Source organism: Chelon labrosus, assembly GCF_963514085.1.
Source record: "Chelon labrosus genome assembly, chromosome: 1".
Lineage (NCBI taxonomy): Eukaryota > Metazoa > Chordata > Actinopteri > Mugiliformes > Mugilidae > Chelon > Chelon labrosus.
In genome coordinates, this window is record NC_140337.1 from 27919365 (window position 1) to 27937295 (window position 17931).

Here is a 17931-nt window from a genome sequence, read left to right on the forward strand (position 1 = left end):
TTTACTTCTTCTTTGCACACCGGAGGGGCGGTGACATCCACTAGTGTGTTTAAACAACAAACAAACTTCAGCATACTGTGACGCAATAAAATTTATTTACAATACTTTGATGATCAAACTGTCTAAATATAGCGGATTCTGATTATTATTATTTTGCTTCGTGAAATATTTATAATAAAATAAAAATCAAATATGCGAAATTAAAATAATTAAGATTTATTTTATGAAAAGTTAAATAAAAAATTAGAAATGTTTTAAAGCCAATAATGGTGGTCGCCATGTTGGATGTGCTCAACTCCGCCCCCTGGCGACAGGAAGGAAGTACCCTGGTCTTTAAGGAGAAGTTACTTTAAAATATACAGAGATCAGATTTGAGATAACAAATCATATTGTGATGTAATTTAGTATTAAAGCAGGTGACATTTTAATCATGTGATAGAATGTCACAGTTTCATGGTAAAAAAAAAAAAATGAACCATAACGCGATGAAAAAGTCATAATTCGAGCGAAATCATGAGATAAATTAAAAAACAAAATGATAGAAAGTTAAAAAAAATATTTAAAATATGACATAAAAGTCATAACTACTGAAAATAGAAAATAGAAACTGACAAAATATGAGTTTAACAACAAACGTTTTGTGAGGAAAGTTCATATTGTTTAAATTATTTATTACAAAATAATTAACAGCAAATACACATGGTTTTATGTCTTTAAATAACAATATCAAGTCTGCTATTGAGTAAAAAAACAAGCAAAGACAATTCAAATAAACTTCCTACAGCACATATACACATATACAAAAAAATAAATAAATAAAGATTCAAATGTTTCAGCTCCAGGCAGTTTAACATGAAATACTACATATTTAAGTAACAAGAAAATAATCTTTTGTTTAGTTTTTGTACGCTATTCCACTAGTTAGATGTCTTTCTCGCGACATCTTGTGGTTAAACGGGAACAGCGCAGCCGAGAGAGAGCGAGAGGATGGTCAGCTCTCGCGATACTTGATACTGTCTTTGAATACCTGTGAAAAAACGTTTGGTTTATAATCCCACATATGCGCTTTTCTTTTTCTTTTTTCTTCTGCCGGTAAGAGACACGAATAAACCTCTAAACACATATAAATATTATATTTTAAACACCTGGTGTGATATGAAACAGCTCCGTCAGGTTTAAAGTTATATTTTTTAACGGTTTGGTTCTTTTATGTGAAAAAAATCAACTTGCTTGCTAGCTACAGTTTTCAGTTGGAACCATAAAATATAAAATTTAAGTTGTAATGTACATATCTCTAGTTCAGCTTTATGTACATTTTGTAGCTTTTAAGATAGCTGTCAGGTATTCAATGTTAGCTAATGTAGCATCACAGGCTAAAGCACTTTTAAACAGTATATAGTATATAGCGATAATACACATGTTTGTATCTTTATTTAGAGAGCAGTGAACATCAGACCCCGATAATGGCGATGAAGGTGTGCTATGAGGAGGAGGAAGATGAAGGCGAACCACAGCCCTTCCCTGAGAGAAAGGTCAGCTTCTGTTCTATTACCTGGTTACCGTGGCACCAAGTGGACATTTGTCCTCAAAGTTGACTTAAGAACCAAGAAGATGACGTGTATGAACGCCGTTACTCTTCTTGTCCATCACCGCATAAAGCTCCGCCCCCCAAAACGATTTGACTGGAGGAGCATAATCAGGTCCCAATGGAGAGACTCCAGACCAAAAGCAAAACATTTGTAGGAAACAAGAGGAAAGATATTGTGAAAATGCGTAAAATCTGTGGAACCAATGAGAAACAACTGAAATATCTCAAATCGAATCGATTCAGGACATCACTGTTGGTCGGCTTGAAGAGGACGGGGCGCCATGGAAGAGCTACTGTTCGCTGGAAAGTTAGAAAGAGCTGCTATTTACTAGGAGGCCTGGAAGCTAGGAAAAGCTACTACTAGCTGGGATGCTAAAAACAGCTACTATTAGCTGGGGCGCTAGGAAGAGCTACTATTTGCTGGGAAGTTAGAAAGAGGTACAGTTAGCTTGGAGGTTAGAAAGACCTGGGAGGGTAAGAAGAACTAAGCTAAAAAGAACTGCTATTAGCAAGTAGGCTAGGAAGCTAGGATGAGCAATCGTTAGCTAGTAGGCTGGGAAGCTAGGAAGAGATACTATTAGCTGGGAAATTAGAAAGAGGTACCATTAGCCAAGAGGTTGGAAGGACGCGGGAGGCTAGGGTGCTAGGAAGAACTACTGTTAGCTTGGAGGCTAGGAAGCTAGGATGAGCAACCGTTAGCTGGGAGGCTACAAAGCTAGGAAGCGAGATACTATTAGCTGGGAAGTTAGAAAAAGGTGGGAGGCTTGGACGCTAGGAAGAGCTACTATTAGCTGTGATGATAGGAAGAACTACTATTAGCTGTGATGATAGGAAGAACTACTATTAGCTTGGGCGCTATGAAGCTTGGAGGAGCTACTGGGAAGCTAGGAAGAACTACCATTAGCTGGGAGGCTAGGAAACCTTAATTAGGTAAAAACTTATAACGTTTCGGGTACAGTTGGCCTAAAGTTGAGGTTCAGGGATGCATTAATGTCAGAGGAACGTCCTCACTAGGACAGGAAGTCGAGTTTGTGTGTCTTGTGAAAAAATGTGTAGATAAGAGGATTAGTTCTGATGATGTGTAATAGCAGCGCTGCTTTTCAACACACACACTTGACCTCTCTCTCTCCATTCAGTTAATCTCTGTCACACACTAACACACACTAACACACACACACACACACACACTGCTGGATGGAGGGTAACACGTCACACACAGATAAAATGAGGTTTCTGGATAAATAGATGTTTCCGTTTTATTTCTCTCCAACGATTCCTGCAAAACTCCAGCAGCAGCAGCAGCAGCAGCTCGCCAGGCGCTAATCTGCATATTTCCCATGATGCACGCGGGCCTACGACTTTAATCCTGTCGGCCATGATGAAAGAGGAGGAGGAGGAGGAGGTGGAGGAGGAGGGAAAAGTGATAGAGCGGCCGGTGTTTGTTAGAGACAGATCAGACGAAGATGGACGCTGAGTTTCATTCTTGATGGATTATTTCTAGTGGACGTGTTTTGATCTGAGGTTACTGGAGGCTCCTGTGCAACATAAAGACTTCCAATAATACTTTTTTTTTTTTTCAACGGTGCGTTCAGGTGCAGGTGGAGCATCCGGTGCTGTGGGAAGCTTCAGGTTCAGACCTAAAATGATGTCGTAGCATCCTTTCTTCTGGATGTTTTTATCTTCATAAGTTGTTGTGCAGAAAAGTGATGTGACTGTATTACAGCTAAAACTACAGCACTGTTTTTGGAGGCACTACTGATAAACTCTGATAGTAATTTCAATATAAAAACGAAAGATGATGCCGTGCACCGAGTGTTTCCGTCCACCAGGAGACGACAGCGCCTCCGCTGGACAGGTAGGGGAGCACACACAGGTAAGAGCTTCAACAATAATGTGCGATTAAAATAGTAAACAGAATACGTTCAATACCATTATTAAGCAAGTTTGCTGTCCAAAATATTACGCCTCAACGATGCTTAAAGTATTGCTTGTACTATTAGCTGGGAAGCTAGGAAGAGCTTCTACTAGCTGGAAGGCTAGGTAGCTAGGAAGAGCTACTGTTAGCTGGGAGGCTACAAAAAGCTACTATTAGCTGTGAGACTAGGAAGAGATACTATTAGCTCAAAGGCTACAAAGAGCTACTATTAGCTGGGAGGCGAGGAAGAGATACTATTAGCTCAAAGGCTACAAAGAGCTACTATTAGCTTGGAAGCTAGGAAGCTAGGAAGAGCTACTATTGCCTGGGAGGCTACTAAGAGCTACTATTAACTGGGAAGGTTTGAAGTGCTAACATTAGCTGGAAGGCCAGGTAGCTAAGAGTAGCTACTATGAGCTGAGAGGCTACAAAAAGCTACTATTAGCTCGAAGGCTACAAAGAGCTACTATTAGCTTTGAGGCTTGGAAGGCTACAAAGAGCAACTCTTAGCTGGAAGGCTATGTAGCTAGGAGGAGCTAAAAAGGAGAATCAAGACACACCTCCAAAACTCAGCGACGTCCCAGCACTAGTTCATAATCGTTATTAAAGGAATCTGTTTTCTATCATCACCCAGCCGTTGTTGGTCCTGGCGTAGACTGTGTGTCTTGGTTTGATGGGGATTAGTGTGTAATCTTAAAATCCACCTGTTTTGCTCAAGAACTCAAAGAAACAGATTAGCTCCGTGTTGTGTTGGCACGTTGGCCTTTTGTTGCCCAAACCCTTCAGCGGCAAGCAAGGAAATGAGGCAACGGTTATTGTGTGCCGCTTTACGTCTCAACATCCTGTTTTACTTCTGTTGCCTGGCAGTTCTGTTTTTTTTAAGGAGCGTGCTTTATCGACTTCAGACCAGGTCTGGTCTTTATCCAGGAACAAGAACGTAGCGGGAAATTAGTCAACCACTGGTTTGATCTTTTCTCAATCATATCATTTACGGATCACAGATCAAAAACATGCAACTTTAAATACCAGAAACTTGCAACTTTAAAAATCAAAAACATGCAACCTCACAGATCAGAAACATGCAGCTTTAAATACCAGAAACATGCAACTTTAAAGACCAGAAACATGCAACTTTAAAAATCAGAAACATGCAACTTTAAAAATCAGAAACATGCAACTTTAAAGATTAGAGACATGCAGCCTCACAGATCAGAAACATGCAACTTTAAAGATTAGAAACATGAAACTTCAAAGATCAGAGACATGCAACTTTAAAAATCAGAAACATGCAACTTTAAAGATCAGAAACATGCAACTTTAAAAATCAGAAACATGCAACTTTAAAGATTTAAAACATGCAACTTTAAATACCAGAAACATGCAACTTTAAGGATTAGAAACATGCAACTTCACAGATTAGAAACATGCAACTTTAAAGATTAGAAACATGCAACTTCACAGATCAGAAACATGCAACTTTAAAAATCAGAAACATGCAACTTTAAAGATCAAAAACATGCAACTTTAAAAATCAGAAACATGCAACTTCACGGATCAGAAACTTGCAACTTCACGGATCAGAAACATGCAACTTCACAGATCAGAAACATGCAACTTTAAAGATTAGAAACATGCAACTTCACAGATCAGAAACATGCAACTTTAAAGATTAGAAACATGCAACTTCACAGATCAGAAACATGCAACCTCACAGATCATAACATGCAACTTTAAAAATCAGAAACATGCAACCTCACAGATCAGAAACATGCAACCTCACAGATCATAACATGCAACTTTAAAGATTAGAAACATGCAACTTCACAGACCAGAAACATGCAACTTTAAAAATCAGAAACATGCAACCTCACAGATCATAACATGTAACTTTAAAGATTAGAAACATGCAACTTTACAGACCAGAAACATGCAACTCTAAAGTTTAGAAACATGCAACTTTAAAAATCAGAAACATGAAACTTCACAGACCAGAAACATGCTCCTCAGCACCTCAACTATTAGATGTTTCACGGTCAGCTAAGTCGTCCCTAACGATGAGCTCTTATCAGTGAAGGAGGTGTTGATCCCAACTTTGACTTTGCATCCCGAGAACCGAGCTTCTCCGACCGCAAGTGATGAAAACTTTGCTCGACGTGCAGCTGTTGGTGCAGTCGAAGATCATGGTCGTGTTTGACTTTAGATAAAAACAACTCTCTCTTTTTTCTTTTAGAGGACATTCCTGGGTTTCACCTCCTTCTCCATCAGACACCTGCTCCGGTCCAAGGAGCCTCACATCTCCTTTAACCTCAGGTAAACTCACTTTAGTGTTCATAACTGTATTAAAATCCCCCCTTGTGTTAGAAATGCATCCCAAACTCCTTTGCACTTGTAAACTTTGCACACACTAACCCCCCCACCACACATACATCACGTGTCATAAAGTCTTGACAGAGGTCCGGCCGTTACCTGCCACCTGACTGGCTGTTGCCTGGATACCTGCGACCAGAAGAGGAAGTGAGAGGAGCTCCACCTCCACTGAGAGTAGAAAAAAAGACAGTCGCTTCCTGTTTCGGCATCACAGTCTTCTCAGACGAGAGCAGTGTGGGGCAAAGAGACAGAGACAGAGAGAGAGAGAGGACTGAAACAATGAAGAAGGGCAGACATAGGCAGAGAGTGGGGGAGAGGCTGAGACAGGTGTGAGCAGGTAGTGAATACAGTTGTTGTGTCTGTGCTCGCGTGTTGCGTCCAGGTGTGTCTGATTACTAACTCTACCTTGGCAGAGGTTGCTGGAGATTTTCATGCCGCTACTTTGTGCCTTTCACAGAGAGACAAGTTAATATTAACTTTTCCTTGTTGTTTCTGATAATATCACATGACCAGGTCAGTTTTACACAGTGCAGTAGCATAGACATGCTAGTTTTGCTGTCCTGTTAGCTTTGTCTTAATTGTAGCATGCTTGGTCTGCTACTTATGTTCACATGTAGCACTTCTTATTGGTTGTGTTTAGTTAACCTTTGACCTCTGCTAGTTGTCTTTTCTGGTAAAGTTTTCTGCATCATTTAGTTAGCATGCTAACTTGTCTCTACTTAGCTCTGTCTTGTTATTAGTTGTGAGTTGCTGAGCTTTAATTGTTTCTCTTGAGATAACTTCTCTTGAGATAGCTAAAAGGTTTAGCTCATTTTGTTTCTGATTAGCTTTGTTTAGGTTGTTATGTTGTTTCTGGATTTTGCTAGTTATCTTGTTCCTAGTTAGCATTGTCTCCTGAGTTGGCTTGTTTCTGGTTAGCTTTGTGTCGCTAGTTATTGTGTAACTGGTTTTGCTAGTTATCTTCTTACAGGTTAACCTTAAATTGCTAGTTATCTTGTTCCTAGTTAGCATTGTCTTAAGAGTTAGCTTGTTTCTGGTTAGCTTTGTGTCGCTAGTTATCTTGTTCCTAGTTAGCACGGTCTTGTAAGTTATCTTTAGGTTATCTAAATATCTAAATATGTGACCTGTCTTCCTCTTGCTTAAAATAAATACCCGATAGATAGGGAGCGGAAGTGAAAGTTTTTTACAACAGTTTTTCTTTCATCCATCCACTCTTTTTTGTTTATGTCTTTATCAGGACGATGGATGGAGTGAACGAGGTGGGAGAGGTGAAGGTGTCCCATCTGGAGATGGAGGGAGAGAGTGAGGACAAAACTCCTCCTGGACACAAGGTAAAAGAAGAAGGAGAAGAATAAGAAGATGAAACGCTTTGTGTTTCTGATAAACAGTTCAGAGAGATCACAGTTTGACACTGTGGTTTCCTCCAAGGCATAGGTTTTGGTTAATGAGTCATATATAGCGGAAACGCCGAAAGAAGGGCAAAGAAGACAACGACTGGCAACAACACATCCTCTAGGTCATGTCTTTGTCTTTGTTGCTTCTTTCAGTGTCCTGCGCTGTGTGACCGTCTTCACGGCTCTGTCCACGACAAAGAAAACAGTCCGATGATGAGAGCTGGTGAGACACAGTTCACTCTAATAGGTTCCTGCAGTGTTTTCTGTGTTTCATCTAATGTGACTTCTTCTTGACCTGTGCATGTGTGCAGTGTTGTGTGCTCAGGTGTCGAAGTTGTACAGGTTCCAGACGGAGGATCAGAGGTGGATGCTGGTCAGGGAGCAGATGTCTGAGACGCCACTGTCTTTCTCTTTACCCAAACAGCTACTGAGCGCGCTCATACAGGAGCACGAGGACAGGTATGTTCTGAGTGCGATGTAGTGTGTCCTGCAGTGTGGCAATAGTTTGAGCTCTGTCGCCGGCTGTTCAGCCAACTCAAAATGTCAAGTTAGCGGTGGAGTTGGTCAGAGAGATCACTGCGACTGGCAGAGAAGTGACGAAACAACCTGATGAAGTAGAATGAATAAAGTGTTGACCAACTAATCAGCATGACTACGGAAAGGCCAGCAATGTAACAGCAATGTAGCTTTATTAGCTTGGAAGCTAGGAAGAGCTACTATTAACTATGAGGCTAGTAAGCTAGGAAGAGCTACTATTAGCTATGTGTTTAGTAAGCTAGGACGAGCTGCTATTAGCAGGGATGCTATGAAGCTAGGAAGAGCTACCATTAGCTATGAGGCTAGTAAGCTAGAAAGAGCTACTATTAGCAACATGTTTCGTAAGCTAGGAAGAGCTGCTATTAGCTGGGATGCTATGAAGCTAGGAAGAGCTACTATTAGCTATGAGGCTAGTAAGCTAGAAAGAGCTACTATTAGCTATGAGGCTAATAAGCTAGAAAGAGCTACTATTAGCTACGTGTTTAGTAAGCTAGGAAGAGCTACTATTAGCTGGGTGTCTAGTAAGCTAGGAAGAGCTAGGAAGAGCTGCTATTAGTTGGCGGGCTACTGAAGTTCTTTCAGTCCTGACCAGTTTGTTTGGACTAAAACAGAGACGGTCTCTCTTCTTTGTCAGGGTGCAGGAAGTGAAGGCGCTCGCTGACCTTTCACCTCACTGGGATGGGCTCCGCCATGATGTCATCAACCGCTGTAACCACCTGATTGGTTGCTATCAGGAAGTGCTCGCTGAGCTCGACAAGCTCTCAGGTGACATCAGTCAAAGGGTCACATGGTATCCCTGAAAGGTACAGTTGATATTATTTAAAATAATAATTTTTCCTGCTCCAAACAGCCTCGTCCTGCTTTAAGGCGAGCACCAGTAAGTCAGACCGACACCTTCAGTTTGTTTCAACCAACCTACATTCACAGAGGATGGAGGTCACCAGTCCAGGAAGCACAGGTACAGCTTCCTCACACCTTTTTATTCAACCTCCTCCTTGACTCTTATCACAGTCGCTGTCTTTGTGTTCAGGCATGTGGTACGAGGTCATAACGTTCGGCGCTCCGGCCGATCACCACCAGGCCTTCAAACATGGAGGACTGAAAAGACTCCTCAACAAACACGCCAACCACAGTGACAGGTAACCTCCGCTTTCCAGAACAACCTTCCCTCTGTAATGTTTCCTGTTTTCCGTTAATCCCTATAATCTCCGATCTCTCAGGATTAGTGATGCTGCGAACAAATACTTATCATTTCGTGACATTATTTGGACTTGTCAGGGTCCTCACACGACATACTCTAACTCTTTTTGCTTTCCAGGCATTTATACTGTCATAATTACTATTTTAATACTAAAGAACCCGTATACAGGCCTGATTTATTGTAGTTATTATTGTAGGCCTGCCATAAACCAAAACCACATCATTGTCACAGCATAAAAACTACTTCTTCTTCTGTTTTAATGGAGGTTGGATGGCATCAAAGCTGCCAAAAATCAAAGATGAAAAACCAAAATAACACTGAATTGAACTGAATTGAATTGGATTGAATTGAACTGAAAAAACCTTTATTAGTCCCGCAATGGGGAAATTGCAATAGTGGGGGGAGGAAAAGGGGAAGAGGAGAGACTAACATGACTAATCATTCAAACAGTGTAATGTGTGTGTTATATATATACTTTTTGCTGGGAGGTTAGGAAGAGCTACTATTAGCTGGGAGGCTAGGAAGAGCTACTGTTAGCTAGGAGGCAAAGAAGCTAGGAAGAGCTATTATTAGCAGGGAGGCTAGGAAGAGCTACTATTAGCTGGGAGGCAAAGAAGCTAGGAAGAGCTACTATTAGCTGGGAGGCCAGGAAGAGCTACTATTAGCTAGGAGGCAAAGAAGCTAGGAAGAGCTACTATTAGCTGGGAGGCAAAGAAGCTAGGAAGAGCTACTATTAGCTGGGAGGCTAGGAAGAGCTACTATTAGCTGGGAGGCAAAGAAGCTAGGAAGAGCTACTATTAGCAGGGAGGCCAGGAAGAGCTACTATTAGCTAGGAGTCAAAGAAGCTAGGAAGAGCCACTATTAGCTGGGAGGCCAGGAAGAGCTACTATTAGCTAGGAGGCAAAGAAGCTAGGAAGAGCTACTATTAGCTGGGAGGCTAGGAAGAGCTACTATTAGCTGGGAGGCTAGGAAGAGCTACTATTAGCTGGGAGGCAAAGAAGCTAGGAAGAGCTACTATTAGCTGGGAGGAAATAAAACTAGGAAGAGATTAACTGGGAGGCTAGGAGGAGCTACTATTAGCTGGGATGCTAGGAAGAGCTATTATTAGCTGGGACGCTAGGAAGCTAGAAAGAAATTAGCTTGGAGACAAGGAAGAGCTACTATTAGCTGGGAGGCCAGGAAGCTAAGGAGACATTAGCTTGGAAGCTAGGAAGAGCTACTATAAGCTGGGAGGCTAGGAAGCTAGGAAGAGATTAGCTTGGAGGCTAGGATGAGCTACTATTAGCTGGGAGGCTAGGAAGCTAGGAAGAGATTATCTTGGAAAAGAGGAAGAGCTACTATTAGCTGGGAGGCTAGGAAGGTAGGAAGAGCTACTATTAGCTGGGAGGCTAGGAAGCTAGGAAGACATTAGCTTGGAGGCTAGGATGAGCTACTATTAGCTGGGAGGCCAGGAAGCTAGGAAGAGCTACTATTAGCTGGGACGCTAGGAAGCTAGGAAGAGATTAGCTTGGAAAAGAGGAAGAGCTACTATTAGCTGGGAGGCCAGGAAGGTAGGAAGAGCTACTATTAGCTGGGAGGCTAGGCTCAGTAGGTAAAGCGGGTTGTCCACGAACCAGAGGGTTAGCGGTTCGATCCCCAGAATGTGCCACATGCCGAAGTGTCCTTGAGCAAGACACTGAACCCCCAGTTGCTCCCAGTGCGTGTCACTGGTGTGTGAATGTGTGTGTGCTTGTGTGAGCGAATGGGTAGATGTGTCTATGACTGTAAAGCGCTTTGAGTACCAATAGGTAGAAAAGTGCTATATAAAAGGAATATAGGAAGCTAGGAAGACATTAGCTTGGAGGCTAGGATGAGCTACCATTAGCTGGGAGGCTAGGAAGCTGGGAAGACATTAGCTTGGAGGCTAGGAGGAGCTACTATTAGCTGGGAGGCTAGGAAGCTAGGAAGACATTAGCTTGGAGGCTAGGATGAGCTACTATTAGCTGGGAGGCTAGGAAGCTGGGAAGACATTAGCTTGGAAAAGAGGAAGAGCTACTATTAGCTGGGAGGCTAGGAAGCTAGGAAGACATTAGCTTGGAGGCTAGGATGAGCTACTATTAGCTGGGAGGCTAGGAAGCTAGGAAGACATTAGCTTGGAGGCTAGGATGAGCTACTATTAGCTGGGAGGCTAGGAAGCTGGGAAGACATTAGCTTGGAGGCTAGGAGGAGCTACTATTAGCTGCGAGAAAAGAAGAAAGGATGAGAAAATTTTCCTGGAGACAGCGTCAAGGAGAAACATCTTCCAGAGAGGGTTAGGGAGTTTACGGCAGCGTTGGATGACCAGAACATTTCTGGAGTAGAGAACACCACTACCTTCTCAACACGACATTAAATCTGACAGAAAGATTTATTGGACTGAATCCAGTCGACTGTAGGAGAAGACAAGGACAGACTTTAGGACGCTACAGGAGACCAACTCTAGCACATTTAGGATCAGATCAGGAAGGATGTGCAGCCTAAACAAACCTGATTGGATTTATAGATGAATGTCAGTGGTTTAAAATGTATTAATCCCAGCAGACGATGAGCTGAAGATTGGTCTGGATACAGAGTCAGTGGATTAAAAATGCCAATCCACACCAAATAGATTTTGGCCTGATGCTATTGGCTGATAGCGGTCGTGTTTTTTTTTGTCGTACACTGAAGCCTCCTTCCCTTTACAGCTCTGTCACCTACTCCCAGGACGAGAGCTCCAGAGCCAGGGAGCTGCTGGCCAACGTGGCCCAGCTGCAGCCTTTAGTCTTCGGGCTAGCCGAGGAGCTGCTCTCCGTCTCCCTGGAACTGAACGTTGCCCGACTGCGGCACGTCCTGAACAGCCTGAGCCAACAGGTGAGGAAGGAGGAAATAAAAAGACAGGTAAAGAAGAAGGCTTTTGGATTCTGACACAAGCCTTTCACCCGAACAGACCGAGCAGTTCGTTCACGCTCTCAAAGACGAGCTCGTGAAAAGCGCCCTGTTGGCGATCCACCGCCAGCACGTCGCCAACTGCAACGGCAGCCACGTCCACAGCAACGGGTTGCTCTGCGAGATCTCCGATTCCGATCTGGAAGGCCAGGCGTCGGTGTGGCAGCAGGACGGCGTCCGGCGTGACGCGGAGTACGACGAGGAGGAGTGGGCAAGTGGGAGTTCGTGTGATGCCGGCGGGCTTTGAGCAACTTTATACGATTATGGCGTTTACATGTGTGTGTGTTTGTGTGTGTTTGTGCAGGACACGACCTGGGCGAACGTGGCCAAGAGCCTCAACTGCATCGTCGCCATGGTCGACCGACTGCAGGGGCGGGAGGAGCGAGCTCGGGAGCTGACGGCACCGGAGCAGGAATCCACCGGTGACACCACCTCTGAGAACACTGGTGGGAAAAGATCTCAAGTTTCTGACGCATATCTGGAATTTAAATGCTTTGTCTTTCGCACCGATCAGCCACAACATTATGACCACTTTCCTAATATTGTGCAGGTCTCCCTTGTGGTGACTCATCAGAGAATGGACATGGGCCTCCTCCTGTCAGTGGTCATAATGTTGTGGCTGATTGGTAGTATTATAAATGATATTGATCGTCCCTTCTCCTTTTTCCCCCCTCCAGCCTCTAGATCCTCCTTCTGCTCCTCCTCTGCGTGCTCCTGGCAGGAGCAGCTCCTCCCCCTGGTGGTCACTCTGAGGGACTGCGTGCGCGAGGCAGTGGGGAAGGCCCGGGCCGCCATGACGTTCGTGGTCCTGCAGGGGGCGCTGGCGTCAACCGTCTCTCAGGGGCCTGCACGGATCGTCCAGAGACGCCACGCCGTCTTCAGCCAGGCGGTGAGAAAGTGAAGAAACTGTTTTTCTTATGTCTAAGCTGAGTCGAGGCGACGTTTCTGGTTTGTTGTAACGACGTGTCGGTCTCCCAGCTGTCAGCGGTGGTTTGCGGCTTCACGCTGAAGCTGTACGGCGGTCTGGAGGATCCTGAGTTCCTGCAGCAGCTTCATACTGTCGGCGTCTTGGCTCAGTTCGAAGGCCTGCTCAGCACCTATGGTACAAACATGTCTACACTCTGCACTAAACATACCAGAGGGTGTAGTTTAAATGTGTTAATGTGTTTCAGGTGATGAGGTGGGGATGCTGGAGGACATGGAGGTGGGTGTGGCCGACCTGAGCAGGGTCGCGTTCGCCATCACCGAGGCCAAAACGGAGGAACCTGACGACCTGCTGCCGACGCTCAGTGGAACGTGGTGGGACCACTCACACAGACTCGCTTCTGTCTTCACATAATTCATTTCCTGATGTAACGATAACCTTTGACCTTAAACCGGGTCTTAACAGGTTTTAACCATAGACTGTATAAAGACGGACGTCGGAACTGAAGCCATAGCAAGTAGAGCTCCAGTTAGCTTTGTTTGCTAGTTATCTTGGATCCAGTTAGCTTTGTTTGCTAGTTATCTTGTATCTAGTTAGCTTTGTTTGCTAGTTATCTTGGATCCAGTTAGCTTTGTTTGCTAGTTATCTTGTATCCAGTTAGCTTTGTTTGCTAGTTATCTTGGATCTAGTTAGCTTTGTTTGCTAGTTATCTTGGATCTAGTTAGCTTTGTTTGCTAGTTATCTTGTATCCAGTTAGCTTTGTTTGCTAGTTATCTTGGATCTAGTTAGCTTTGTTTGCTAGTTATTTTGGATCTAGTTAACTTTGCTTCCTAGTCATCTTTTATCCAGTTAGCTTTGTTTGCTAGCTTAGCTTTTGTATTTAGTTAGCATCTCAAGTTTTAACACTGAAAAGGACAACAAGGCCCCCCATCGTTAGCATTTCCATAGGTTTGGCCCCCACAACCTTATACAAACAAGAATACACACACACACACAGTACAGCTCCATCATGGCTTCCGTTCTCCTCCAACCAGGGCCGGTTTTGTTGTCGAGGTCCCTTTGCCCCCGGAGACCTTCAGATTATTGCCACAGGAACTAAAAGATGGCAATTTGATACGAGTCGACCCGGTTCTGTTCAACATTGGAATCAACCAACACCAGAGTCTGGCTGAGAGGTACCGTTGTGAGGACGAATCCCAAACGTTAAACTTTAGGATTGAGCGTTTTAAACTGTTGTTGTTGTTGTTGTTGTTTTCAGGTTTGGTGACAGCTCCCTGCAGGAGAGAGTGAATCAACAGAGCTGTGAGAGACTCAAGGCTTATTGTAGCTCACTGAGAGAGAGGCTGCCTGACATGGGTAAGACTCTCTGACTGTCTGCTTTGTTAAAAGATTTTATTTCTTACAGTATCTGCAGACGTGACTGTCAGCAAACCTCGTTGTGATTCATCTAGAATGAATAAAGTTTAGACAAACTGACCAGTTTGTAGCTCTACCTAACGTCCTAGCCTCCTAGCGAATAGCAGCGCTTCCCAGCTTCTTAGCTTGAAAGCTAATGGTAGTTCTACCTAGCTTCAACGCTAACAGCAGCTCTTCCCAGCTTCTTAGCTTCCCGGTTAATAGTAGTTCTTCCTAGCTTCAACGCTAATAGTAGCTCTTCCAGCTTCTTAGCTTGACAGCTAATAGTAGTTCTTCCTAGCTTCAAAGCCTCTCAGCTAATAGTTTCCTAGCCTCCAAACTAGCTCTTTTTAGCCTCCTAGCTAATAGTAGCTCTTTCTATTTCTCCATTTGAATGATGAATATAGACTACTACCACCTGCTGGTATGAAGGGTTATATCCAGCTGGTCGTTGGCTTTAGTCTTTGTGGTGCGTTCAAGTCCAACTTTTTGGTCCAGACACAAGAGACACAGTCACAGTCTCTGTTCCCAGATTTGTTGATCACCACATGACCAACAGAAACGCTGACCTGAACCTGAGCTTCTTGTTTTCTCAGCTGGAGTCCAGTCGCTGCCAGACCTGCTGTCGTCTCTGGATCGCAGCGTGGAGTCCAAGAAGAGGAAGAACGTGGAGGTTCTATGGATCGCTGCTACGGTGAGGCGCCCGTGGCGGCGTTTTTTTAAAAAAAAAAAGCTCTTTCTGTTTTGTGATGGAAACCTGGAGCCAGGACGGGTGTGTTTGGTTTTGTGGTCCAGGTGTGTCGACAGGTGAACGGCGTGCGGCTGACGAGCTGTAAGAGCGCCAAGGACCGGACGGCGATGTCGGTGACGCTGGAGCAGTGTTTGTTACTGCGAGAGCGGCACACACTCAGCCGGCAACACTTCAGCATTGCACTGGACCACATGAGGAGGTGAGTCCTAGTCCTTTCTGTTCTTTCCCACCTCCTTAAGTTTCGTTTTTTTAATCGTTTTCTCTCTTTTCTTTTTTCACGTCACTCCATCACCCTCGTTTATTTCACCCTTTCTCCTCCACACACTCCTCTACACTCCCCCCCTCTCCCGCCCGTCCGTCCTCCAGATCTCGTCTGTCCTGGGGGCAGATCCTGGGGTGTTACGCCCAGTCAGGGTTCGCCGTCTCTGGGTTAGATCCGGGCGAAAGTCCCTTGGGTACTCTTTCACAGCGTTTGGCCCCCGAGGCTCCCAGACGGCACCTTTACCCGGTGGCCTTCCTCCTGGTGTCCTCTCACCTGCTGGTTCTTTGGCTCATCCTCAGCCTGGTTATACTGCTGGTTAAATACCAGTAGACTTCATGATCCTGCTATTAGTCTTAGTTTGTTCTGACACGTCTGGGAACATCTGGATTTAATCATGGGGCGTGTTCCGAACGATACCATGAACTGTAGAAAAAGCGTAAATGCACGACGCGTCTCCACTTCTTCCCATTGGTCAAACTGACACTAGTATCCCGGGGATACAGGCGCCGCCATCTTGTGAGTTTGGAGCATAGACTGTATATAAATATGGACAATGTGTCGCCACTTTCTCGCATTGGCCAAACTGACGCTGCTTTCCCGGGGATACAGGCGGCGCCATCTTGCGACTTTGGAGCCAGAGTCTGATCAATGCGGTCCGAGACTGGAGCCACGTAGAGCCACGATATCGATGCCCCGCCCACATTTCCTCTAGACTCACTTGTCTTTTCATTTAATTAATATTACGCTACTACGACTTTTTTAATGCTAACTACCGATTGCCGACTTTTCCCCCCACAGAGCTAATGTTGGGGTGTTGTTTTAGCTAGCTACTTGATTACATTAACTAACAAAACTAAACTGTAACTCAACGAAAAAACGTCGGTCAGTACGGTTTACGTCCTGTTTCTATAGCATCAGATAACAAACACTTTTGAACATATATCAGCATTATCCCCCTGAGACCCTGCGTCCTCATATGTGGACATTAAGCTTTAGGTTAGTGGCAGTTTATTCTGCACTCTGCTTCATTTTAGACCAGTTGTCATCATAAGTAGACACCTTTGTCTGCCATCTAGTGGTAGTAAAGGGTCAATACACTAGTTGGTGTAAAAACATGATAGCGCTCATTTCAGTGGATTCATTCTGCAGCTGAACACGGGACAAAAGTGGACGAGGTACAAAACCTCCTCAAATTCTACGGTTGAAACTTGTTATTGTTATTTGTGCTTATTAGCTTTACTATTTTGATCTGACACACTATAGTAACACACTACAGTGTCAGTAATTAGCAAGTACTCGTTTGAGGACATTGGGATTTAATTGTTTGCAATTCTGGTTTTGCACAGCAACGTTCAGGTATTAAAATAAACAGTTTTATATTTTGTTACACATTGTTGACTATATTATAATATACAGTGAAATAATCCCCGTGTCCACATATGAGGACATCATTTTTTTTCTACTTCCTGTTTAGAGATGATGCTTAGTTTTTATACTACCTTGGAGAAATTAAAAATACATACCAAACAGAAGCTCGGGTCTCAGGGCGTAACATTAACTACCAAAAATGACAGAAACCGTCTTTGAGAAAAAATTTATTTGACATGTATTTTAGTGTTTTAGTTTTAAGCTTAAGTCCCGCCCACATATATATGGGGGGGAGCGGGGCTTATGACCTAGACTGCAGCCAGCCACCAGGGGGAGCTCCACTTGCTTCTACACTTTATGACCGGTACAGAAACACCAAGGTTTTCACTCATGTACCTAATAAACTGGCAGACACTTTATTTTCACAGTTGTATTTATCACGTAGGTCAGTGTTTATCATGTTTCTGGTCTGCGTTTGTGTCATTAGACGCCTCCTCGTTCATTTTTCCAGGGACGGCTGCAGGATGGACAACGTCCAGAAAAACGTGGGAAGCAGGAAGTTCGCCTTCAGCGGCGTTCAGCTCCTCACCTTCCCCAAACTCTACAGGCCTCCGGACGGCAGCTATGGATAGACACACATACGCACTGACACACTGTACAGCTTTTTATTGCAAACTTTAATCTAAATGTTGAATGTTTTTTGTTGAAATATATTATTTTATAAGAAAGTCTCTGTGTCCGTCCAGTAAATGAACAGAATCTCAGCTCAAGAAGGACGACTGCTGAAATATAAAATCAGGTTAAAATACAGACGAAGCTGCTAAGTATGAAACCTTAATTCATATTTACTCATCACTAATACAGCGTGAACAGTGTCACCTGGTGGCCTGACGAGGAACTGCAGCTTTAAGGCTAGTGATACGAGATTAAAGGTTTGAACGCATTTATTATAAATATGAATATAATGAGACGTAAGGTGAGGAGTTTCCAGGGGGAACAGAAACATGAGGAGGTAGATAAACAACTTCACCTCCTTTTTTGTCTCTTTCCTCCTCTTCTTCGTCTTCTCCTTCTCTTTCAGCCTCCTCGTCCTCGTCTTCCACCCTCTTCTTCTTCTTCTTCTTCTTTTCTACCAACTCCTCCTTTTCCAAACACTTCTTTTTCTCCACCTCCTCCTTCCTCTTCCCGTTCTCCTCCTCCTCCCCCTTCTTTTCCGACCTCTTCTTCTCCTCCTCCTCGTCTCAAATAGATCGTTTATCCGGGTTTGTTTAGCTCGTCATTAAAC

At 43.9% G+C, this 17931-nt stretch overlaps 1 protein-coding gene across 5 annotated transcripts; it reads left to right on the plus strand.

Moving 5' to 3' along the window:
- Positions 1 to 5737: 5737 nt before the first annotated feature.
- LOC311503541 (type II inositol 3,4-bisphosphate 4-phosphatase-like) lies at positions 5738 to 17603 on the plus strand (the record flags this gene model as incomplete). Of its 5 annotated transcripts, none has more annotated exons than XM_084566320.1 (18): positions 5738 to 5813; positions 7108 to 7201; positions 7418 to 7487; positions 7576 to 7723; positions 8436 to 8566; positions 8652 to 8759; positions 8832 to 8940; positions 11705 to 11870; positions 11947 to 12156; positions 12250 to 12391; positions 12623 to 12834; positions 12924 to 13047; positions 13118 to 13244; positions 13905 to 14045; positions 14129 to 14226; positions 14862 to 14959; positions 15061 to 15215; positions 15383 to 15608. In XM_084566320.1, the coding sequence occupies exons 2-18, from the start codon at positions 7112 to 7114 to the stop codon at positions 15606 to 15608; spliced, it is 2355 nt and encodes a 784-aa protein (XP_084422446.1). In that variant the 5' UTR covers positions 5738 to 5813; positions 7108 to 7111. The 5 variants fall into 5 exon arrangements, with proteins under 5 accessions (XP_084422446.1, XP_084422448.1, XP_084422444.1 ...); XM_084566322.1 differs by lacking the exons at positions 5738 to 5813; positions 15383 to 15608 and adding exons at positions 6033 to 6383; positions 17158 to 17603; XM_084566318.1 differs by lacking the exon at positions 5738 to 5813 and adding an exon at positions 6033 to 6383.
- Between the last annotated feature and the right edge of the window lie 328 nt (positions 17604 to 17931).